The following is a 19,490-nucleotide window of genomic DNA, read 5'->3' as shown; positions in this document are numbered from 1 at the left end:
ATGCGCATTTTTTGTGAATACAAAGAGGTAGGGAAATTATATATATAAAATATAAAATATATATATACAATTCTGAATACAGCATATTATGTCATACCGCTTCGTTTAAATTGAATTGTTTTTCTTTCAACGTGTCAGTTTAGAGCAGGTGTCAAAATATGACCAGAACGAAGTGGTCTGTTCAGTTCAGAAAGATGATTTTATATGAGGATCTGAGTGTAGAAGCCAACTGATTCCACATACACAGAAAATGATCAAACTAAAGAAATATTTTTTCGAATAAAAGATTCAGTCACATTTACAAAAAACACTCATGTACATGGATTTATAGTAAACAAATGTGAGAGGTTGCTAAAAGTTCATACACAGACTTCGCTTTATATTTTATATTCATATTAATTTATATCTTCAATGGACCCCTATTTTATAAGTAATTAATATAATAACTTCTAACAGCTAACTTACTGACTATGAACCTGATGTTTTTGGGGCCTATGTGGAAGAACATATGCCTCATTTGGCTTTTTGCATTACTGTAAGGGCACACAGAGAGCTATTTTCACTCATTGTGTACATAGTTGTATGAAAATAATTTACAACACAAAACCCTTTAATAATAATAATATCGTGTGTGGCAACGCATATTTTCTCTTCCTCGTTGTCATGAATGCCACATGAATGCACTTACTGAACACCTGGAGTTTACGAGGAGCACATGAAGGCAACATGGGGAGAGAGAGAGAGAGAGAGAGAGAGAGAGAGAGAGAGAGAGAGAGAGAGAGAGAGAGAGAGAGAGAGAGAGAGAGAGAGAGAGAGAGAGAGAGAGAGAGAGAGAGAGAGAGAGAGAGAGAGAGAGAGAAGAGAGAGAGAGGAGAGAGAGAGAGAGAGAGAGAGAGAGAGAGCTGACTGACAGACAGAGGGGCAGGAGAGGCTCAATGAGCGAAGAAGATTGGATAGAGCGGAGAAATAAACCCTAATGTGTGCTAGTCAGCTAGACGTAGAGTGAATAGAGAGACAGAGGAGAGGAAGAAGAAAGAGAAAACACTCGTGTGAAAGGAGGAGCGGTCGGGTCGAGACAACAGAAACACGCACGCTGAAGCTGAGAGGAACCTCAACAAGGTAAAGATGCTTTTAATGTACACGGACCTAACTCTGCACAGTGTGTATGTATGTGTGTGAGAGAGAGACACTGTCAATTATTCTTAAATTACACAAATAATAATGCAAACCTTATTGTCATTTACGTACATATTTCCAATCACATGTCTGTGAGGATTCATGACTGTGCTGCATGTTATCTGGGGTTGTGTATCACCTGTAAACTCAAACATTAGATTAAGTGGAGGAGATTATTGCATGTGGTCATGCATCTAGGGCTGCATATGTGTCAGGTAAATGTCTGAAAAAGATCATTCTCCTTCCTTTAAATAAAAAGGGAAAAGCTGATCAATATTATCACAGACAGGATGAGCCTCAGGCTATGACTTGCTGCAAGGCAGGACAGGTTTATGGTTTTATTGGTTTTCAGGAGAGGCTGGAGAGCCATATTGGTATTCAGTAAAGGTCAAGGCCATGGATAATAGTAAACAAATATTTAAGGAAGAAATGTGCACCAGAGAGTCAGAGAAAAAGGCGATATCATAGGTCTCGAAACTTGTCTGATTTTTATGACTATTTTCCAAATTTAGGTAAATGATGCTGTTTTTAATGTAAGTGAAACATGAATTGACTGGTAAGAGGACATTGTTTGTTTGTAGGCACACATTTTGCAGTCCGTGACCCCCTTTTTACAGCCTGTTCTTCAGCGCATTTATACACATCATTATGAGCTCAGTGGTGGCCTCACATCGGCCACCAGTCAAAAGCTTCTAAAGTTTGGCTCCCCACAGACAGACTGGCACTTTGTCAACCATCATGTCAAGGTCCTCAGCTGTGAAAATCCTGAAATTGTGAAAGAGACACTGGCCTGTTTGCCTGCACACACACACACACACACACACACACACACACACACACACACACACACACACACACACACACACACACACACACGCACACATACACACACACACACACACATACACACACACGCACACACACATAAATGTGGGTTTCCTTCCCCAGACACCAAATTCAATCTCCCGACACTAGAGGTGCAGGACAGCCTGACTCTTTATCCTGTTGTGTCTCAGAGTGGGCGTGTTGAAGGTGTTTTAGAAGTGATGTTCTTCTTATAAGCCTCTTAAGAGCCATCTGGCTACTGACCTCTGCTGGGCTACATTTTCTTTTCTTTCCAGCATTTTCAACGATGCACAATTAAAATCTAAATCTCAAGGACACTGTATGGCGATTGAGTTATGATGTTTGTTTACAGTATGATCTGTACAAGCATTGTTCTGTTGTGCCAACTTTGGGATTCAGGCATTATATCCCATCTGTTTTTCCACTAAAGAATGTGTCATTTATGAATGAGAAACACCGTATAAATCTTATATCTATGTGAAAGGTACATCAGACATCTGTTTTTATTTTAATGGATATTGGAATGAAATCTGTCATATCCAAATATTTCAGCTCAGCCATGTGGGTGGTATCAAAGGTGGTGGATGAAATTCTAGATAGTACCCTCCCCTTCCCCAACACACACACACACACACACACACACACACACACACACACACACACACACACACACACACACACAAACACACACATACACACAATGTTTTGGGCAGATGGCATTATCTGTGTTGGCGACCTCGCCCCTCTCTGTCTTCCTCTGGGGGCCCGTCCAACAGCAAATGAGTCTGGCAAACAGGTGGTGTGTGTGTATGTATGTGTGTGTGTGAGTAGGGAGGACAGTGACATAAGGTTAAGCACTGTGAATACAATGTTAGTGTGGTAAAGAACTACATATGCAGAATTGACTGTAGATTGTGTTGGTGCCCAGTTTAGCAATAGGATGAATTATTTTGGTCCAATCATGAAGTTTTGTAAGGAAAAAAACAATCAAAAGTGACAATGAGTGAGAGAGAGAGAAGAAAAGGCATTTGAATATGACATTCAGCAGCCAGTCTCTCTTTATCAATGGGTGAAAAAACATGACTACTAATTATAAAAACAATAATAAAACCATAGCACGAGACACATCACAGTGCTTGTGAGCCATTTAAACGTGTAGTAGTAAACAAGAGGATGCATAAACAATGCTGATTATCTCAAGGTCAAAACTCCAAACTGCCAATAGTTTTCAGTATAATATCAGATTGTAAATCTGTTGAGGTGTCTTTGAGAAACTCTGTTAATCCCTCCTTTACAGAAATGAGACACAGCAAATGAAAAGAGACAGAAGCTAAGACTGCCTGCTAAGAGACAGAGGCTGAACTGACGGGCTGCATAAAGGGCCAGTATAAGATAAATACGTGAATCATGCAAAGCTACTCTAGTCTCAGAATAAAAATATAGAGCTGGAAAGAAGCATAATAGGTCCCCTTTAATTTTAATCAGCATGAAGGGTTTTTCAATTCGTACTCGCCAGTAATACCTTACAGCATGAACACTATACACAGCAGTGGGCAGTTTACTGTTGATCTTCATTTGTTAAAATTGATTCATTGTTGCCATGCTAACATGTTCTAATAAGCACAAAACAGACAGCTGAATCTCAATAACACTGATATCTTTGTTCTCAAGTGAGAGAGTCTGTAAAAGTGCTCATCAAATTGTGTAAAAACAAGGACAAATGCTCATTGTAAATTCTTAAACGTCCTCAAATTACTTAAAGGGATTTAGTTTATAATGATATAAGATGGAGAAATCATTTAAAGTCATTTATCAATTATTAAAATGTAGTCAGTCAATTTGCTATCAATCAACTCTTCAGTTAATTAACTTATTCCAGCTTTGTTTTCATGTGTTTAGTCTTTCTGTTTGATGTTAACTAGTACAGGTATATAAAAATCTATTTCATATTGATCTGTATTAGGTAGAAAAGGTCAATCCTTATAGCTACATATTGTACATGTTGCTGTTGGGTTGCTCTTCTAATCTACCAGCCCTGTCTAATCTACGTCATTGTATTCATGGAAATCCTCAGTGATGCATACAGCCGTGACCATTGCTGTCTTAAATCAAGGAGGCCAGCTAATGCCCACCATATGGCCGGTGGGAACCTTAAGTATATAGATGATAGACTCAGAGAGGGAGAAAGAGAGAGAGATATACATAGAGAGAGTGAGAGGGAAATAGAGAGAAAGAGAGAGGGGGAGAGAGATGTTGGTTTTAAGCTCTTTCCAGCCTCTCGTAATTAGAGAGAGTTGGATGGGGTGAAGAAGAGATGGAGAGAAAGAAGGTCAGGAACAAAGGCCAAGTGTGCAGGGAGGCGAGCTGAAAACAGAGGATGATGTTGTACCGCAGAACTGTTAGCTTCATTGTTTGAAGCACGTTCTCTATGCAGTACAGGAGTGAACAAAAAACTAAATAAAATATAATGGAGTTTTATTTTGATTTAATGTGCTACTATTTGTTTACTATCAATATTTATATTGACTTTTTTTTTTTTTAATCTCATTTTGATACATGTGAATAGATGATTTAAAGGCAGCCTAACCAAACTCAATCCCACTAATTCCAGTTTCCATGACACAGACTTCATCATGCTTAAGTAGTTGAAGCTGTGTAACTCAATAAGTGTGGCGAAATGTGTGTATTTCTTTTCCTGATAATGTGCAGAATGTAATTTTTTTTAGAAGTGCTACCATGTCAACATCCTGCTGAGTGAGTGAATGAAGGGACAGATATTGACGCAGCATTAGACTGGATCAATCTGGGAGTATTATTGATGCCTGGTGGAGGGTCACTCAAGTGAAAAGATCAAGCTCCTGTCATGGACACTGACAACATGTAATTACAGGACACTCGTCACACTAGCTTGTTGATATGTGTGTATTTACTGAAGCCAAATCGAAGTTCATTGAAGGAAATTAGTTGACATTTTGGGGAAAATAGTTGTTTGCACTTGTCTCAAGAACTTTGGCTATTGTTTTGAAATGTGATGGAAAAGCACACAGACTTGTTACTGACACAAAGACAGATGTGTTTTCAGAATGAATCAAATATTTTATTGAAATAATGAAAATAATAAAATTGGCAGGGACAGAACTGCTGGGGTTAGAGAATATTAATAGCCAAGTGAAAGCTACTGATACCAATAAGGGGAATAAAGATAGTGTTTTATTGCAGTAATTGCTAAAAAGGCCTTGATTTAAAATCAAAATATTAAGTATCTCAAACTACCAGTCCAATATAAACTAAGCAAGACTGTGGAAACTGAGCTGAAGCCACTTGTGGAGAGACAGACTTTACACTGAGGTATGCCCAGAGGTGCTTACTCATCTCAAGTGCAACACAGCAGTCCTCACAGCAAAATGGTGCAATCGTCATTCGTGTCCCAGTGCTCACATTACTCACATGCATAAAGTGCAGGGACCTCACCATAGGTGCCCAGCCTCCAAACAATATGGCATATGCTTAGCTGAAAGAAAGATAACTAATATGAAAAGAATCACAAACAACTCAGGCACAAGAATGACAATCAAGCAAAACCCACCAGAAGGCTAAGCAAAACAATAAGGAGCAAAACTGCACCTGAACCTACAAAATGAGAACAGGAATTAACAGAGCTCACTGTGCTGCATACTAAAATGATACATTTTGATGTCATGATCCTACACCTGGTATGAGATCCTCTGGTATGAGACATTAACACACAGGATCACTCAAAAAGGTGGGCAGGACCACAGTGGAGTTCCAATACACAATACACTCAGCCATCACGTCAGATCAAAGCTAGAACAGAAGGCAGTCAATTAAGTATGCAGTATAAAAAAGGCTACCTTGTGCATATTAAGTGATCACTTTAACTACATGCTTGTATCACCAAATACAACCAGCCACAACAGAGACAGAGGACTGGACCCAAAAGAGTGAGGATAGGCTAACAGGTGCTTTATATAATCTGGGAGTTTGTAGGAGAAAGAAAAAACTACTATAATATGAAACGTGATTTCATTCTCCAGTTAGCTGTATGGAGTAAGTGAATTTGATTTTGATTCATGTGTATTTTTCGCTTTCCTGCTGTTGTGCTGTGCTGCTCTGTCTTGTCTGTCCATGCGCTGTCAGTATCCTTTTTTCATGCTCCAGCGTTATCAGTAATGAATTGGTTTTTCACTGAAGAAAATGGATTTTTGGCTTGTGAGCACGTGGAGAGTGTGAGCGCGTGAGTCTCACTGTCAATGCCTGAGTTAGCAGCCCTGACTATAAATATGGCATGTGATGTGGCTAATGTGGAATAGCACATTGCAGAGCGGTTCATAGGTTGCTTTGGCAACACTGCTCAGCAATCTAAGGCGCAATTACAGTTATTTGTCTTAAACATTTTATATGGCAGCATCCTGGGCTTTATGAACACAAGTTACCATCTCAACAAAGATGTTCAATTCAGTGCCTTTATTGTCATTGCACAGCAGTACAACGGAATTGTGTGATTCTGTGGCTAATAAACATAAAAATAGCACAGACAATAAACATAAACATAAACCAGCAAACGATGAAACAGATAAAATACACTATGGGTAAAAAATAGAGAGTATAATAATGGCAGTAATAAATAAATAAATATAAATACAGATGCACTTATATATTTGTGCTTTTGTTTATTCTAATTGTCAATTTGGAAGGATGCCAGCTTGTCTTTTGTGTTTTTCTTTGGCAGTCAGTAAACATTATCAGCCCACTAGGGGAAAGTTTAGTTTTTAATTACCATGAGACAAAAGTAACTCATTGTTTTGATGAAAGTGACAGAAGTTTATAAAAAAACAGCGAAGTAGGAATTGTTTTCAACAACTCTGGGATACAAAAGGAGGAATTCTGCTGAGACAAACCATTTTCGGTATGATTGAATTCTGTATAAATAACAAGCAAGAACAAGGAAAATTCATAAAGTTGATGGATGTCTTCAATCATTTGTCTCGTAAATACATTTGACGAGGGCTTGTCAGCTTGCTGTTTGCCAATATGCTGAACAGGTGCTGTTTATGGCTGTCAAGTGTGTGTTTGCAGTGGATGTCTAACAATGAGCTGAGCTGATTTGCCTGCTTTGGAAATTGTCACAAAAAAGCTGCAGTATTGTTTTGTAGTTTGTAATTCAAATGAAATGCTGCTTCCACAGTAAAACTTTTATTTTTCATACATTATACTCCTGATGGACTGTCACACCAGTGACAAAAAAGGGTAAACATAATGTTTGTAATTTTTTTGTTTTTGTTTGCCCAGCTACTTCAAAATAGTCTTTTTAATTAGTAGTTTATGTTTTGCATGGAGTAGCCTTTCCAGCTGCTGAGAATATAAACTGCCATTTAGCATATTTTGCCTAAATACAGGCCCATAAAGATGCAACAGCTGTCTGCAGCAGGAAAAAGGTGGCTGCATTGAATCCTGGCCCACTGTAGTGTCTTGGTCTCTTTGCTGCTCTTATCAACCAACACAAAAATGTTTCACCTTTGAAGAGTTGTCTGAAAGCTTTATTCTGTCAAACGGTGCTGGAAATGTCTGGATGCAGGCGTCATGTCTCGGAATAAAAAAAAATGTCACTAAGATATAAAGAAGGTACCCAAGAAATACAAACTAAAAGAGCCTTTTGTTTTCATTTTACCTTTGCTAACTTTTGGTTTTTGGGTAGATTTTACTTAAAGATTCCCTCCAGAAATCTTGTATGCTGTAACTATAAAACTCTACTTTGGATAATAAGAGTTCATTCTCAGTGATCGTGCACCGGATGCACATTTGTGTAAATTGAATAGTGGACCATGACTGGCTCCAAACTACTTGTGATGTCACAAATCATACTTGTAGTTATACGGTCTAAACTGAGCAGATAAATGTGAAAACAGCCTCCTAATGTTAAATTCTGCACGTACAGCACCAGCCAAAAGTTTAGACACACTTCATCTTCCCTCGGAGACAATGCTGAATTAGTGAAGTTACCAATATGGAACAAATCAAATAGCATTTAATTAATCTGCACACAGAGCGAATCATTGCCACTATAGCGTTGCCATGGGAACAAAAAAGATGAGGGGCCTTATTAGACAAAAGGGGTCAGTATTATCTGACCTTACTTTTCTCCGTGTCACGCAGTTTACAATCAAACTGGTGCTTTTTGCCTGCGTAATGAGAGCAGCTTTTAATTAATTAGAAACTCTGGCACAGTAATGGTTCATTCATCACTGTCAAAGCAAAGCTGGTCAATGGACATTTCAAAATGTATTTTCATATTCAATTTAGATGAGAAAATATACTTTACTAAGCTTTACTAAGTGTCCATCAACAGCACTAAGAGGACAAACTCTTGTTTTTATTGTTATTTTTACACAGTTTTAAAATATTACTTCCAAATCTTCTACTGCAAATGAAGAGGCACTTTTTTCAAGCGTGAATAATTTTAGACTAATCTCATGATTTTGAATTTTGTGAGGAAATCCTGGATTAGGCAGTCTATGTCTCCTCCCTTATATGGAGTCACCATCTGTTTTGTCTTCTTGTTTTAATTTTGCAGTTGTGACTTTGATTTTACACCTTGGCCATACGTGAGGAGCCAGAACAGAGGAGGCCAGCGGAGAACACCCACCGCCTTTGTTTTTCCCTCCTTCCCTCTTTCTCTCCCCACACCCCCCACCCCTTCTGCACCCTCCTGCCTCCTGTGGATGATTGAAGCCATGCCCATCGTGTCTGCAAACACAGGTACAGCCAAACATATGTTCAAGCTGCTTGCTCATGCTCTCTGATGCATTTTATATCCCTATAAATAATGCATGTATTTTAATACCCATATACATAACAGATGTTCAGAATCTTCCTGTAAATTACAGAGTTTGTAAATGCAAGGCAGGCAGGTAATAAACATAACCATATAATGTATACTGCAAATAGGAAATGTGTTGGATTTCAGGCCTTTTATTTGGTGGCAACAGTTGGACTTTTCAAATGTCAGATCCAAATTTCAGATCTTTTATCCCCTTTTGTTCAATTCAGATCAAAATGTAATGCCATTAGTGTTAGTTAAAAGAAACAAAGGCCAATCCATAGATCTAAGTTTATTTGGTTGTTGATTGTCCTTTTTTATAATCCCCAAACAAGCTAGAAAGCACATATTTCATGTTCAAGTAAATATGAAAAAGGGATGTTTTGTTTTCCAGTCATTACCTGTGGATTTCTTTTAGTTTGTGATAGACAGTGGGTGGTGAATCTTGGTCTGTATGATCCATATAGGGCTGCATGAGACCCTGGCCCTGCTCACCTCTCAGCTCCACCCTGATGCCAACTATAAGGACGACCTAGTCTTCCTCAAAGATGTCTTTAGTGAAAAAAGCCTTGGTTACCTCATGAAGGTACAGTAAATGCAGAGAGTGTCTCAGTAGCTGCAAAAAAAAATCATGTTTATAAAGGAACATCTAGTCTAGTGTTTTTTTTTGCATTAGCTATTCATTAAATAAACAAGATGGCACTCAGTGGGCAGAGTGGAAATATCTATCAATATCAAACAAGCTGCTGCAAAGTGGATTTTTATGTGCAAATTGCTCATGAATGCAACATCATCCGACTGTCTCACCAGAAGTTGATATAAGCATAATACATGTCTGTATATATTCATTGATAAAGTTCCCAATATTTTCTACAAGAAGTAAAACTGTTTTTTGGAAAACCGGCTTTCTGGCTGCTCGGTTTCATGTAAATTAATAATTTTTTTGTGTGTGCCTGTGTGTTAATTAAACCTGTAACATTGCAGATTCACGAGAAATTGAAGCAGTACGAGAAACAGAGCCCAAATCCAGTTCTGCACAGCGCCTCCTGTCTGGCAGAGGATGTAGGTGCAATCTGTCTTCAATATTCCAATACCTAGTTTTAATCAGAATATTGGATTAATAATATTGTAATAACTTCCAAGTACCAGTAAACGTTTATCATGATCCAACAAAGACATTTTAATTAGTTAGTTTAATTTTCTGAAATTGTCAGCTGGCAGAAGAGCTTCAGAATGGACCACTGGAGGATGATGAGAGAGAACTGCTTCTCCTGCTGAGCACCCCTCACCTCAAGGTACACACACACATTTACAGAAATTGATGAGTGCTCATCAGCGCCTCTTTTCTGTCAGCCTAGACAGTCTCCCCTTCCCTCTGAGGCCTGATCTCTTTAATTTTGCTGCCTCTGACTGCTTTCACCCTGAGCTGCTCTGATTTTCCCTCTAAGTTGAACATGTATTACATAACACCAGTGTCAGAGCTGTCTGTCTTTGCCCCTTTCCTCGGCCCTCAGACACAGACAAGACTCTGTAATTACTCTTATCAAATGATTTTGGTCAATTTATTGGCTTTCTGGGGAGTGGGAAGAGATGACGGAAGCGGGAACAGTCATTAGCAAAAGCAGTCAGCTGTGTTTTCCCTCGGTCTCTCTCTCTCTCTCTCTCTCTCTCTCTCTCTCTCTCTCTCTCTCTCTCTCTCTCTCTCTCTCTCTCTCTCTCTCTCTCTCTCTCTCTCTCTCTCTCTCTCTCTCTCTCTCTCTATGGTGTTCTGATGTTGTCTTATCTATGTGAGTGTGTTTGTATCTTTATTCAAATTGCTCATGCAGGCTGTGCTGTCAGCCCACGATACAGTGGCCCAAAAGAACTTCGACCCCGTGCTGCCGCCGCTGCCGGAGGATCTGGACTACGACATGGATGAGGAGTCAGTGAAGATTGTCCGCCTGGTAAAGAACAAAGAGCCCCTGGTGAGAGCCGCCAGACAAAAATAAGGGCATCAACTACAATTTTCACCTCGCCCTCAAGTGAGGCTTTAAAACTCATTTAGTGTGAGCAACAGTGAGAGCTGATTTAGAGAGCTCTCGGGTAGAAGTGTGCGTCTCTGTGTGGAAAAAAAACAAAATCCATGCTCCAGGATATGTCTAATGTCTAAACTCAGAAGTACTGTGTTTGAGTGTGCTGAAGAACAAAAGAGAAATGTAAGCTGTTAATGATTTTTTTAGATGACTGCTAATTAGCGGAGTACTTCATACAACCCCATTTCAAAAAATACAAACTATCTCTTTAAACAGCAGAAGCGCTCTCCAATGATCAATCATCACTCCTCTCACACAAGGGTAGAGCTGTAACCATTTCTCAATCAACAGAAAATGAATTGCCAACTATTCTGTGCAAAATGCCAAATATTTGCTGGTTGAAGCTTCTGAAATGTGAGAATGTTAACGTTTTCTGTGTTGTACATGATAGATGACATGATTGATTATAGATGAAAAAAGTGAAGAAAATGATCAGCAGATTGATTGGTCATGAAAATAATCGTTAGTCACAGCCCTACACAAGAGTTCTGTCAACTGATAGTAATTTTTCCAGCAAAAGCCATTAACCTGCACACAGGGAGAAGCTATTATCTGTTAACCAGAGTATTCTATCAGGTCAGCTAAGAGTAGACATTTGCTTTATTGATTGGTCTCTTCCACCAGGGTGCAACTATTCGGAGAGACGAGGCGACAGGAGCTGTTATCGTGGCCAGAATCATGAGGGGAGGGGCAGCTGACCGCAGTGGTGAGAGCAACAGAGTTCACACATTATGATGCACATGTGCTCAAACTCTATTATCACTATGATAAACCCATCTGCAGTAAAGTGACATATGAAATGAATCTGACAGCTCTTCTTCCTCTTAGATGTTCAGTGTGAACTTTCTGTCAACAGGACTTTCTTATCACTACTAATACACTGACAGAGAAGTGAGGAGATTATGTTGTGTAACCCCATGAACTGTCACCAGAGATCAAATCCTTCAGATTAGTGCCACAAGATTGCATATTTTGAGATTACAAACAAGGGTCGTTCCTGGCTGTTGCCATGGTGATGTTATCGACTTTATGCCAACGGAAAGTCGTGTTGTGTTTTTTTTGTGTTGTTGTTAACAGTTGAGTCTCGCACTTTGAAAACACATACCGCAATATTCCTATGCTTTATTTTCCTTGGCTAGTAGACTTGATTTCAATAGACTGTTTGTGTTTCCAGGTCTGGTGCATGTTGGAGATGAGCTTCGGGAGGTTAATGGAAACCTGATAACCCACAAAAGGCCAGATGAAATTAGTCAGATTCTGGTAACAGACGTATTTAATGTACAATCATATAAGTTCAGTTACTGTTGTTGTTAAATGATGAATACTGGAGATAATAGTTCTGCTGTTTTTGATCAGTCCCAGTCACAAGGCTCCATCACTCTGAAAATCATCCCAGCTGTTGTAGAAGACGACAAACTGAAGGAAAGCAGGGTGAGGACGCATTTCTTCATTTCTTTTAACTTTCTGCCTCAAAGTCTGATGCAATACCCACTTAATACTTCCACAAAGGCTGTGACGATGCCTATTTAATTAGTTGATGTTTTTAATAATTTTCTAAATAAAAACTTTGACACTCATGGATAATATTATTGGGAACAGAATCATTTATATTTTGATACGTTTAAATAATGAATTGTTTGATATTTGTGAAAATACGCTTTTTTTGGTGAGGATTTAAATGAGAAGATTGATAACACCTCCATATGTCTACATTGAGGAAGCTACACCCAATTTAGCTTGGCTTAGCATAAATACTGCAAATGGAGGAAACAGCTAAGTGGCTGCTGGCTTTAATTAATGAATGGATTAATTCCGCGCTAACATAATATTCCTTCTCCTTCCAGGTCTACCTTAGAGCTTTGTTTGACTACACACCTTTTGAAGATAAGGCCACTCCATGTCAAGAGGCAGGACTTCCTTTCAAAAGGGGGGACATTCTTCAGGTGGTAAGCCAGGAAGACGCCACCTGGTGGCAGGCCAAGAGGGTGGCCGATTGCAACCTGCGTGCTGCCCTCGTCCCCTCCATACAGTTTCAGGAGAGGTACTGCATCATTTCTGCTGTAACATTTGAGGAGAATTAAAGTATTTCAGCATTTCTGTCATTGTAAGACATGGTTGCAGACACCAAACATGCAAAACTTTGAGGTAAATGATAACATATAGATAATAATTACTTAAAGTTTAGTTTAGAATTATAATTTATTGATTTAACAAGTTTTAAAAAAGGTATTTAAAATTGTTTTTATCACTTTAGAGTGTATCACTTGTTACTACAACTCCATCTTTTTGGTAATGGTTGCCCTTTTCAAATCAAAAATAAACCTTTGTCTTTTTTCTTTCATTTTTTTCTTTCTCAGGCGGTTGAGATACAGGATGAAAATGGGTTCCTACCCTGTTCCTGTGTCCCCCAAAGTCGATACATGTAAGCCTTGTTTTACCTCGGTAATCAAAAATTGCCTCCCATATATAACCATAAATGTACAAGAGGCTTAGAGGGCCAAATAATGCTTATATTGCAGGTCAAATCCAATCTAGCCAAGGAGATACAGAAAAAGAGATTATGAAAACAAAACAGGGGATCTAAGGTTAAATCTCTATACAAAATATGTAATCCGGTGTGCCCTGCTAGCCTACTGGATAAGGGGCAGGCCACATGCAGCGTCCGTGGTTTGATTCTGGCAGCAGATCTTCGTTGTATGTCACCACACCGTCTCTCTCTCCTCTTTATTTTCCATAATCCATAGTTTAATTTCCTAATCTAATTCCTAAAAGTGAAATGCAGCAAAAAGGTTCGAAAAAAAGCAGATGGTGCTGAAGTCGGTTGTTTTCATGTATCTATCTGTATAAATACTAAACTCCCAAACACTGTGAATCCATGTAGAAGTTAATTATGCAAATATATATAAAAGAGAGGAGAGAAAGAGAAACTAATACATTATATGTATTTCTAAAACTAGATACAATTTAAGATGTGGAATTTACAAAACTAGTTGAAAGTCCTGAACAGTTTCTATGGTGAATCTGAAAAACGGTACATTAGAAGAACAGTGGTTGTAATATTCTCCGTCTCTACAGTGATACTGTATGTCATTCCTTGCATTGCCAACCTCAGATGATCGGACTGAGAGAGGTATGTGGATAAACCCTCATATTAGAAATCATCTCTCATTCCTGTCCTTCATAAAGCATGCTTTCATTGATAGCATCCAACCTGAAACACAAAAACACAGATTCTGGCGCACCTTTCACCCCTGCAATTAACCCCTTTTCCCCTTTACAGTTGCATATATACCCACAAAAACCTCCCTTCTCGCCCTGATAGTTACTGTATCCTCAACTTCAACCTCACCTCCCTCCTCTTACCCTGTCTTCTCTTCCTGCTTGCCACCCTACAGAAGACTGTGACAGTGAGGGTGCTCTGAATGGAAAGGACATAGGTGAGGAGGCCCGATCGATGCGTTTACATTAATCGCCGCTACATCACATTTCTGCTAAATCTGTGTGCTAATCCATCCCTTCTTCCAGAATCTGCAAACTGTTCATCTTAGAGGTTGTAGTAGTAGATTGCTTTGGTTTTGATAGGAGGATGAGAGCAGGTTTCAGCTGGTTTCTTCTTTGATCTCAACACCAGATGTAACATCTCGCCTCAGGACTCTTTACCTATTTGAAAACAGATTTAAAACCACAAAGAGAAAGTTGGCAATGTGTTCAGTGTGTCCATCAGGCTTCCTGGCTTCTCTTATTTACTTCATGTGACTGTGCTTCTGTGGGGTTTTTTGTGCTTGAAAGCAGTATCTTAGTCCATCATGCAGCTTGCACTTAACCAAACTCTTACACACAGCCTCACTCAAGTCCATTCACAGTATTGGTTCCCAGTCCAATATGAGATGTGTTTAAAATTATGAGTAAATTCTACATATTTTAAGTGGGTGCTTCATTACTTTCTTTATCTTTTATGCATGCTTAGTGCAAAGTAAATTAATGAATTAGTAAAAGGAAGACTAGCAACATGATAAGCAGTATAGCCTGAGTGACCAATACTGGATTTAATATTGATATTTGAGAAAAAGTTTTTAAAATTTGATAATGATTGACTGATATTTTTTATTTATTTATTCATTGATTACATACAATATCAATAATAAATTCTCCTTTAAATATGGTTATTAAAGAATTGACCCTGATATGATATGGTCAGTGCTCTCTGGTGGACAAACTATGTAATGGCGACACTGTTTCTAACCTCTAACATCTTTGGCATTTTTAGATTACAGTTTCTAAATGCTAACATATACACTACCAATGCAGATGAACAGTTTCCGTGTTAAGCCAATGTTTGCTAATATAGCAGTCGAGCTTTTAAAAGCAGCATTGTTCTTATAGGTGAATAAGAAGCAAGTAGCTCTACAGTGAAGCAGTTGTGATAATTTTGTTTTATTCAATTGGTATAATGGGAAATTATGAGAATATTATGGAGGTTAAAAAGAGCTTAAGTTCTGCTGAAACAGTAACATGTTTTTTCAGTATCTTTCAGAAATTAATGAGGGGCATTGTGTTTGTTTTGGGTGTATCTTCATGCTCCCATTTTGTATTAAAAGAAGCTCAGTGTTCTACACTTCATCTGTACGTGCGTGCTTGTGACTCTTGCGGGCTTTTTGTGCCGTTTGCTATAGACACTGAGCTTCTCACACAGGCTTTGTGGTCTCTTGTTTATTTCACATTGTGCTTTACAAATGGCCTCTTGTCACGCTTACATGATTACAGTGCTTTGTTTGTGTCTGGTGAAAAGGTAGATGCAGCATGCATGGCTTCCAAGCTTCTGTTCTGTTGGTGCGATTTAAGCTGGTTGAATAAATGGTCTAATATGAGCTGTAGTTTCTCCCAAGAGTAAGGCAGCTCCTGCCTTCTGTGGCCATGCTTTCTCATGGGATTTTTACTCAGGTACTCTTACTGATTTATACTGGTGTTGTTCAGTGTGTCTGTGTTGTTTGATGTGTGGATGATTTCAGTCAGGGAGTCAGACAAATCCTGGAATGAAAATAGTGTGATTTTCAGGTTGCTTTTTACCTCATTTTCAGTTCCAGTATCAAGCTGGCCGTGTAATCTGCACAAAAAATGTTCTTCAGTATATGGATCATGGTCCATTTTACATTTCTACCTACATGTCTTTGACCACAGCGAGCCTGCGCAGAAGTTTCAGGCACAAGAAAGATCGCCAGGCAGGAGAACCTCATAATCCAGATGCAAATCACACAGATTTCCTGATTTACGAGGAAGTCACACAATATCTTCCCCGTCCTGGTGAGAGGCCCCGCCTCATAGTAATGATAGGTAGGTCAACCGTGGTTTTTGTTGACATCTTAAATTAAAAAAACTAAACATTAATTCTCAACAATGAAACACTTTGTGACACTAGGTGTGAGATTGAAATTAAGGATTGATGATTGTCTATGTCACAGGTTCTCTGGGAGCTCGGATCAGTGAGCTCAAACAGAAGGTGATCACTGAGAATCCCCGACATAGTGGCTTGGCTGTGCCTCGTGAGTTCAATTTTCTGTGTATTGTTTTTTTTTTTTTACTGCCACTATGCAGTCACTATAAAGCTGCAGATTTGTTCTGGGTCTGTAGTTAAAATGCTGTGGGTTTCACCTGAGTACCTTTTAGCTGCTGTAATGCCTTTGATCTAGGATTTTAAAAATTAATCTACTTTTGGAAGATCATTGTTATCCACCAATGGAGATTTCCTCACACAAAACTACTGTGGCAACATTTTCATCGTCTGTGGCGTATTTTTGTATTTGAGCAGGGTCAAGTGTTTTAAACACCAAAAAAAATGTGATATTTTGCTTTAGAGGACAATGTTTTATCCATGCCATTACATACCGCACAGGCTCTTACTGACATATTCAAAGGCATGCAAGCAGTCGGTGACTAATTTCACCATCTTCCCCTAATTGTGTTTTAACATGTGGCCTGAAGACACCACTAGAGCCAGAAAGTGTCATGAGAGAGAAGGAGTGGAGTACCATTTCATCACTAAAGCAGCTTTCGAGGCAGACATCCAGAATGGCAAGTGAGTATTGGATACAGGATATTATCCAAGACATGATTTACTACATATTGTAATGTTTCAGACACTTGTATTCATTTTATATACAAGTTTGTTTTACTTTAAAATTTGTTAGCACTGAAGTGCCCAATCTGTTCGGCTCGATTTACAATTTTTTGCGTGAGTAAATCATTGATGGTCCTGTTTTTTTTGCAGACTTATTGAATATGGGGAGTATAAAGACAATCTGTATGGCACCAGTTTGGAGTCCATCCACAGAATTTTGGATCAAAACAAGGTTTGTCTGGTGGATGTGCAACCAGAGGTTAGTATCTACACTGACAATCAAATACATTTTTATTATAATAAATATATAAGGAATAAAAAGCATGTAGACATACATTAATGAAGCAGGGGAAATTTTAGTTAGTGCTAATTAGAAACTGTATTTTCCCACTTTTAAATTAGTTAGTCTATCTTTAAACAACAGCCATGTGTTCATATGAAGACTGAGAGGTTTTTCTCATTGTAATCATTCCTCTTGTTTATACTGACTATTAAAATATCCCATTCAAATGCACTTTCAGTCTAAGTGATGGGGGGCAAAATCCACAGTGTCTATAGTCATAGTTTATATAAGGCTTGAGCAGACTGAGTTAGTCATATAAAGTGGTTGTCTGCCACATGTACAGTTTTTTTGGCATCAAATTTCCTCTTTGTCTTTCATCAGTGTTTCCCTGTTAAGCTGTGGTGGAACTATAGTAACAAAAAGATGGAGTTAAAGGCACTTAAGACTACAGCTGAAAGATATTTACTTGATTTGACTACTTAGGATGAAAGCCTCACATGAGCTTCAGATAAACATTAAAATACATTTTGGATTGGATTTTGATGCCCTTCACTTGTATTTTGTGTGTTATCTTGTAATGCTCAGAATGGACAGCAGAAATTATTATATTTCAATATTAATGTGGACACCTGACCAAAATTGTGAACCAGTCCTTTTAAGATTTTACTCATCATATTTTAAAGCACGGCCAAATCTGGATTCAGTCTACATTGCCTATGTCAGAGAGCTGATTTATTTAAAGTAAAGAACTTTTATTTAAGCTCGAGCAACTGAACTCATATAGTCTGCACACAGGTCACTTGCTATCAATTCTAAGAGGAGACTAGTCTGAACGTACTGTATACAGAAAAGCACATCATATCTCCATCTGACCTCGGCTACCATGGGAGACAGCCAGCCTATCAAGGCAGCTGTATATCCCAGCCAACCTCAGTAGAGATGAACCACTCTGAAACAGACACATCATGACCCACTGTTACCAGAATAAAAAAAATGATCTGAGGAACACAAATATTTCCCCCCCAGCAAAACTGCTTTAGTATATTTAATGTTTATGTACTTAAAACTTTTTAAAAGGCCCGTGGAGGACTGTACACCATCTACACTATTCATAAAAATTTCCTATATATTTGTAACGCTGCTGTTTGTAGTTGGTACAATTAAGTTTTTCTTCCATTCAGGCAGTGAAGACTCTACGTACCGCTGAGTTCAAACCATATGTCATCTTTGTGAGACCTTGCATCTTTGACAGTCAAAGGAAACGTCTCGGATCCTCTTCCTCACTCAGCACAGGAATCACGGTGAGTCACATGAGAGCCCTGCTGTGGCCGGCTGACTGTTTCTTCACAGAAGCTGTTTGAAGCAAACCTTTTTCTGAACTCAGCACTGTAACAATTTGTGCCTGTGTGCCGACTGAGCCATGTATTAACAACTTAACACTATTCCTCTCCCCTCACTGCACAGGATGACGACCTAGAAGAAATGAAGCAGTCGGCGGAGCGCATGGACGAGTGCTACGGGCATTGGGTAGACTATGTCTTGGTGAAGGAGGACCCAGCCAGTGCCTTAGCAGAGCTCCAGGTCGTACTGGAGAGGGTGCAGACGGAGCCTCAGTGGGTGCCTGTCTCCTGGGTGAGGACCTAAGTGGCTAACCTGAGCTTGACTAGATCAAGTAGGGACAGTGGACCACTGAGTGTGGAGGACAAATAAAACTGTTGATGTGATCCAGTGTTTACTGCCAGACTAACCGTTCCACAAATTAAGGTTTGTGATAGTTGATCATGTAAGAACATCTGCAACAGACTAAAAGCTGCTTTTTCATCAGTCTGAGTATCAAATGAGCCTTTCTGTTTTAGATTGTTCAGTGTGAAATGACTGAGATTGTAATACAGATACAGTGCTGATGTCCATACTGTATATCTAAACTGTACAATGGCCGTGTAACAGCTGACAGGAATGTAGTAGTACATGCATGTAGGACAAAGTCCCAAAAGCAAGATCTGTACTTAGTATGATCAATTATGTATGACATCTACGATATGATAGCAGCTATAATGTGAAGTGCCATATCTAAAACTTACCACTGTACAGTGAAAAAATAAATGTGCAGACTATCTGCTCATGCTGGAAATTGTGTTTGTTACCGTTACCTGACTTTAA

The 19,490-nt window shown here is 38.9% G+C and overlaps 1 protein-coding gene across 1 annotated transcript; it reads left to right on the top strand.

Moving 5' to 3' along the window:
* Positions 1 to 950: 950 nt before the first annotated feature.
* Positions 951 to 19,419, top strand: LOC134003255 (MAGUK p55 subfamily member 3-like). Its single transcript, XM_062442393.1, has 19 exons — positions 951 to 1,119; positions 8,615 to 8,799; positions 9,328 to 9,446; positions 9,845 to 9,922; positions 10,075 to 10,155; positions 10,687 to 10,824; positions 11,557 to 11,638; positions 12,107 to 12,192; positions 12,289 to 12,363; positions 12,777 to 12,973; positions 13,290 to 13,354; positions 14,045 to 14,062; positions 14,328 to 14,369; positions 16,111 to 16,263; positions 16,392 to 16,472; positions 16,912 to 17,005; positions 17,198 to 17,306; positions 18,512 to 18,631; positions 18,795 to 19,419. Exons 2-19 carry the CDS (start codon positions 8,763 to 8,765, stop codon positions 18,972 to 18,974), a joined length of 1,755 nt encoding a protein of 584 aa, XP_062298377.1. The 5' UTR covers positions 951 to 1,119; positions 8,615 to 8,762; the 3' UTR covers positions 18,975 to 19,419.
* Positions 19,420 to 19,490: the final 71 nt, after the last annotated feature.

Source organism: Scomber scombrus, chromosome 21 (genome assembly GCF_963691925.1).
Source record: "Scomber scombrus chromosome 21, fScoSco1.1, whole genome shotgun sequence".
Lineage (NCBI taxonomy): Eukaryota > Metazoa > Chordata > Actinopteri > Scombriformes > Scombridae > Scomber > Scomber scombrus.
This window is presented reverse-complemented; position numbering and strand designations above follow the sequence as displayed.